This window comes from Frankliniella occidentalis, unplaced genomic scaffold (assembly GCF_000697945.3).
Source record: "Frankliniella occidentalis isolate FOCC.00 unplaced genomic scaffold, Focc_3.1 Scaffold80, whole genome shotgun sequence".
In the NCBI taxonomy this organism is placed as follows: Eukaryota; Metazoa; Arthropoda; class Insecta; order Thysanoptera; family Thripidae; genus Frankliniella; species Frankliniella occidentalis.
This window is the reverse complement of record NW_026267210.1, coordinates 375272-381718: the sequence shown is the minus strand read 5'-3', so window position 1 is coordinate 381718 and position 6447 is coordinate 375272. Positions and strand designations below refer to the sequence as shown.

Here is a 6447-nt window from a genome sequence, read left to right as displayed (position 1 = left end):
CACAGGATCCACACGAGCAGCAGGGTCCCCGCCAGCTCCCAGCGCATGCCGCCCACGTCCTCCACGCCTTCCGAGATCTGCAGCGCGCGCCTCCTGCGGGGAACACCGAACAGCGGGTCAGAGGCCGTTCAGAAGCCACGTAGACTTTAGAGGGCGTCCCCAAATATTATGGGGTCCCATAAGGTTCAGGACAGTTTGGTGGCGACCATCGGGACCCCTTGCTTATTTTTACCTCAGGGTGTAAATATCTTGGGGACCCTACGAACACCAATGACAGTCATGAACCTTTGGGGACCCCATAATATTATTTGGATCCCGACCCCCGAAAGTCACGTAGTTTGTGCACGATCTTAAGAGGAGGCGCACCGGTACGGACAACGCCACGGGCACCGCGTTATGGACACCTACTCCCAGAACTCCTTGACGGGATCGCTCAGCTCCTTGAGCGACACGTTGTACTGGTTCACGTTGCACACCCTGGTGCTCGTCTGGTTGACGAAGGCCGTCCAGCAGGTCAGGTTCTTCCTGGCGTACGGGTTCACGCACTTGTACGTGTTCCAGTAGTTGTTGCAGGTTCTCCACGGCACATCTGCGGGCGGAAGGCGATTTTTTTTAAAGCGGTTCTTGTCATCGATGTGTAATCCATATACGGCCACACTTTCCAGCGCAAGTATACACATTGCACTTACCGGCTCGCATCGACATGAAGAAATAGAAGATGGCCCAGGCCAGGATGACAATGTAGTATACGTTCATCCAGCAGGACATGACGGCCGCCGCGTAGCCGATGCCTGTCGGTTGTTATTAAATTTAGTTGATGGAGTATTTCAAAAAGAGAAAAATAGTTGTCTCGGTGGAAAAACACCATCATTTCATGTAATTACCCTTAAAGATAGGCGCGATCTTAAACACGCCCAACCCTCCGATGGTAAGCATCTGGCCCAGGGCGAGCTCCATGAAGAACATGGGGATGCCAGCCAGAAAAAGGGTCAGGAAGTAGGGGATGAGGAAGGCGCCGCCTCCGTTCTTGTAGCAGAGGTAGGGGAAACGCCACACGTTGCCCAGCCCGATGGCCAGACCCACGACGGACAGGATGAAGTCCAGCTTGCTGGACCAGGACCCCCTCTCGGGCAGGTCCTTGCTGTCCTTGGACGCGACCGCGCCACCGCCATCGCCGCCCCCGCTCGTCGACGCCACCACCTGGGGGGCAGGCAAATTTTCCATGACGTGTGTCGTGAAATTACAATTCGAAATTGTAAGCTTACAAGCACTTCGTATTGACTTGGAATTGATCGCCAAGCAAGAATGGGCCGACGTAAATTTACAAATACAAATTTACAAATTTTGTAAATGAAAATGACAACAAATACTGGAAATTTACGGGGGCATTTTTCAGTGTATTCACTGCAATTTTTTTTACGAAGCACAAATGCAAAGCCACACTTACCACTCCACACTGGTTCATCTCCAGTGACAGGAGGGCCTTGTCCGTGTTGAGGTTGGCTGTGTCCACCATCTTGTCCCCGTGTTTCTTTCAGCCAATCACAGCATCACCTGCAACAACATCGCGTGATAAGCAAACATTTTCATAAAACAGTTTTCCCTTCCGTAAACATTGCCATTCCTCGCGGTCTGCGGCCCGGCGGTGCGCAGCTGCCTTGGGGGCGCCTGGGGGGTAGGCCACCGCCCACCTGCGAGCGCACCGGTGTAGCGCGGGTCTGCCCACCCTGTCTTCCACAGGCGCTCCCCGCTACCCACCGCAGCATGAACACACGGGCAAAGCTCCCACTCGGCGGCGAGGTCCGGGCCGGAGAGGGTTGGAGGTATTAGAGAGCGGAGAGCACTCCAGCCTCTCTCGCACAAAGCTTGGAATCTTATTGAGCTGACCATACGCTACGCAGAGATGTTTTATTATTTGCACACAAAAGATAAAAGGAAGAATAACCAGCGCGCCCGGTCTAGTAGTAACAAAATTACCGGGCCTCTCTGTAATTATACGAAATTCAAACATGAATAGGAAAACGGAGCGCGAAAAGAGAAACGCCGCGCCGCGGCGCCCGGCTCCCAGAGGGAAGCTGCACGGTGATCCGTGAACTCCTGTGATTATTGCTCTCCTCGGCTCTCCCCCACCCCAGCGCCCTCCCCAATCACTCCCCTTCAATTCAATCCACCCGCCGCTCTCCCCTCAACCCGCCACCACTCCCCCCTGATCCACCAGCCCACCACCACCGACGCCCCTTTACGCGGAATCTCAATATGAGAAAGGAGGGAGAGGGAAATTTATCTCGAGCGAAGCGTGGCCCGGCCCGGCCAGGCCCGGGGACGTGTCTGAGTGGCACTGAGGAGGGCGCTGCTGGCTGCGCCGGCTTCCACCGCCTTCCAATAAGAGCTATTGTTTCCGCTCGCTTCGCTCTGGCGGCTGGTGGCGGGGCGTGCGGCGAGCGGGGCGGCTGGAGATGGAGGCTGGAGCTGGTGGCTGGAGGCTCGGGTAGTGCGGGGTGAGGCGGCGCTGACAAAACACACTCCAAGCCTATTGGGGCCCGCCCCGCCATGCCCCGCCACGCCACTCCAGCCAGCCTACCCTTCCACCCCTCCACACCTTCAACACCCGGGCTCACCACCACACTGCTTGTGCTCTCCAACAACCACACCCTTGGTCACCACCACCACCACACACCCTTAGCATTGGCTCTCCACCCCGCATACCAGCCTCAGCTCTCCGCCACACCAAGTGGATCACCCTCCTCATCCACACCTTGGCCCCCTTCTCCCGGACACGACGGGCCCGCGCTGCGTTGCCGCGTCTCCTGCTTGAGCAGGTCAGGGGCGGGCGGCAGCCGGGGTCAGCCGAGGGGTCAGCCCGACCGGTCCAGCTCTGCAGAGAGCGACGTTGCCGAGATGCCGGTTCCTGATGGCCTCACTTCCGGGGCATTAATTCAATCCACGCGCGCCGCTGGAGGGAGCAGCGGCGGCAGCGTCAGCAGCGGCAGCAGGACCAGCAATGGAACGGCACTCGACAAGGGGAGGGGATAACTCATTCACTCAACAATTACTTTTGTACAAACAGTTGGTTCGGGTATAGGTTTGAGCTCACAAAAACAAACACAAGATATCGCTTCACTGATTTTTACAGAACACATTTTTGACCTCATAACGGCAGACTATTATGACGCGTCAGCCAGGGTGCCTCAACTGTCTTTCAGAGCACAACAGATTGCCAAAGTTCTAGAGGAACCTGTGTACTTTTAGATGTATAGCGCCTGTAACAAGGCAAAACGCACTTACTTTCACCCTTTATGGAGGCAAAAAGCATTGCTTTTTGATCCGCTTATCGAGATATATCCGAAGATTATCAACAAGGTGGTGTAGAGCAGGTTGCCAGAGTTCGAGGGCCCCTTGCCATTGGATTTGAGTTAAATTTTACGCGATATCTATATGTCTATGTCCTTGTACAAAATAATTTTGTCACTTAGGTTTCAGAGTAGAGATCAAGGTACAAATCCAGCTGGAGGACTAATGGTTAACCTCACTGTCACACAACAACACCACTAACCCCTAAAAAAAGGGCTCACTCGTTTCCGGTAAATTATCCAATAATCTCCATGGTTTCCGGGAACAGGACTGACACAGACCACACACGAGGCCGGCGGGTGGTTTGGGTCGGGGTCACACACGGGTACTTCCGGGCACACAGCAGCAGTATATCCGGATGCGTGGGGCGGAAGCACTTCACAACTATGGTTCACATCGTGTGTTCAGCAGCAGCCGACACCACCACCGAGGGGCACACCCACCGTGCACAGGCGCGGGCTCGTCCGGCGACACTGCTGCGTCCTCCATGGCAGGTCGCGCCTCCACTGCGGACGGCTGGGCGGGCCGCGTGTCCAGGGCGGCCCCCCACCACGACCCCACCCCGCCCCGCCCCACCTCACCGCTATTGCACTGACTGACTGCACCCGGCGGGGACCAGAGCTTATGGCTCCATCAGGAGGGGGACAAACGTACTGCGAGAGGTGGGGGTCGTGGGGGGAGGAGGGCAGCGAGAGAAAAGTAACGGGCGGACGCACATATCCGGATTGCGTTAGCGTCCAACACCAGCGGCGCGGCGCGGCTTTCAGCAGGAAGCCCATATCGTGTGAGACCATTCGGCGGGGAGCGACGCGCGACACCGGGCGGGGGCGGCGCGAGGTCTCACACCTCTACAGTGCAACCAACTTGGTAAAAAAATGTCAAAACAAAAACCGTCAAATTTTAAATGTTTTTGAATTTTTTCGGTTCTCAAGAAGAGTTTCGAGAAATATGCGCGTAATACTGGCGTGCACACATGCAAGTGCTCAACACTATGTTGCACACTGTTAGGTGTTTGACTTTAAATTTGAAAACTTTATGTATCAGTGTGATTCCTCTATGCGCCGGTGTGTGACGTTGCGTTGGGGACGTTGGCACAGCCTTTTCCCGCCCTGCTCGCCCTGACTGCGCGGAGCAGCACCCCGGCACCCAGAGCGCACACGAGTAGTTATGGGTGCTCCTGAATGTGCCGGGCTTTGTGACACGAGTGTGTGTGTGTGTGCGCGCGCGCGGTGGTTTGTCATTCTGTACAACGGCCGCAGACTACTAACCCCTCCCCCCTTCTCCCTTTCCGCCCATCATCTCTCCCCTGTGATGTGAAATGGAAGTGCGAGCCGTCCGGAGAGGGGAGGGGAGAGGAAAGGGGGAGGGAGAGGGGGGAATGGTGGATGGTGGTGATGGATCGAGTCTACACTGCTGGTGGAACAAGAAGTCATCCCTGCAAGGTTTCGACCCAAATTAAGACCATAACTCTCCATTCCTTTCACGCGCGACTCCCCCCCCCCACTTCCCCTCTCTCGCTCTCACGAGTTCGATCTCATTAGCAAGCCACTTGGCGGGCACATCGGCTGCTAATAGCTTAACCCACGACTTCCCCGATTTCCCTCTTTTTTTGCACCCCCACTCCACCCCCTTTCCCTCCATTTCCGCTGCTGCTTTCCCTCATTTTCATCCGACCCTGCTGCGATGATCAGTAACGAAACATCAGCAGCAGCCTGCCTGCATTCCGCCGGGCTGGAGCAGCAGCGGGGCGCGCCGGAGTCCTGGCGTGGCGCGGCGGGGCGGGGCGAGGCGGGGCGGGCGGGGCGGGGCGCTGCAGCTGACATGATGACATATCGCGCAGACCTACAACAGAGCACGTACGGGAGGGGGGTGATGGCTGAGAGGCGGCGCGCGGACCGTTTTAAAAATCATGACCGAGATGCGCGCGGACATTATTTTAACGCGACCGCGCGTCGGACGACGGAACGAGTGGCGGGGACGCAGTTTAAAATGGAATCCCAGTTTGGGCGCGAAAAAGAACCCCTGCTGTTTAGAAGGACGGAAGGACGCTGCCAAGTATGACGATTTTAAAGTGGTCCTGTTGGGAAAGGCAAGAGTACTTGTGCGACCTCGACAGCGCTGAATATAAATTTCGGTAAATATACCGTGCGACACTGAAGCCCATAACACTGCTTAAAGGTCACATGTGAAAGCGACCTGTCGTGTGGTTATTTTTATTCAGTGACGTGTGTAAACCAAAACCGCATGTACCGGGTGTAACTGTAAATACGCAGCAGTGTTGCGGGTTTGCCTACTATTTACACCTGTAAGGGGCCATGTTGAGTATGCAATCCCGCGCAACACTGTTGCGTATTCGCAGTTCTACACCAAGTATTTCTCGCATTTCATGCGTGAGGCCCTTACGAAACACTCGTCTCGGGCGCGCATGGTGCTCGTGAAGAGCTTCACTTTACGAACCGGAGAACGTTAAAGCATAGGCGCTCCGCACGATATTTACGAACCGGAGAACGTTAAAGCATAGGCGCTCCGCACGATAAGCAGCAGCAGCGTCATGTAATGGGAATGGGGAAGAAGAAGGAGAAGAAGAAGAAGAGGGGAGGGGGGAATTAGGGGCAGCAGTAGGCGATAACGCGACTCGCGCTGGAAAACGATTCTCGGCGCCCCGCCGCTGTCTCCGATGTCCACCCCCTCCCTCTGGTCCCCTCTGTCGGTCCCGACATTACTAAATGATGCCGCGAGCGAAGCCCCCACGCCGCGCCGGGCCACGACAGGCGCCCGTCAGGCTGCCCCGGTTGGCCGTACGCTCGTCCATCCGCACATCTGTCTGCCTGTCTATCTACCCGACAGCCCGTCAGACTTTCCAGAGAAATAAAAACACCCACACAAAAAAACGTGCCACGGGAGCAAGAAGAGGGGAAGGGGGTGGAGGTGGTGTGTTGCGCGGTGTGGCCCGTCTCGCTAAATTACTACCACACTGGGGATGCGGGTGGCGCAGAGTGGTGGGGTGGGTGGTTGCGGAGAGCAGCGGGGGGAGAGGCGGGGATCGGCGCCCCCGGACGCCACAACACCGAGCCATAAACCCGTGGTTCGATAGAC

The 6447-nt window shown here is 56.4% G+C and overlaps 1 protein-coding gene across 1 annotated transcript in view; it reads right to left on the bottom strand.

Annotated features, from left to right (window-relative positions):
- Positions 1-3756, bottom strand: part of LOC113206252 (sodium- and chloride-dependent GABA transporter 1-like) — a gene marked incomplete in the record, with an annotated part of 13062 nt that extends 9306 nt beyond the window's left edge. Inside the window, 6 exon segments of the mRNA XM_052269009.1 lie at positions 1-93; positions 409-589; positions 690-791; positions 885-1200; positions 1448-1554; positions 3633-3756. Of these exon segments, the coding sequence (XP_052124969.1) occupies positions 1-93; positions 409-589; positions 690-791; positions 885-1200; positions 1448-1516 (761 nt within the window).
- Between the last annotated feature and the right edge of the window lie 2691 nt (positions 3757-6447).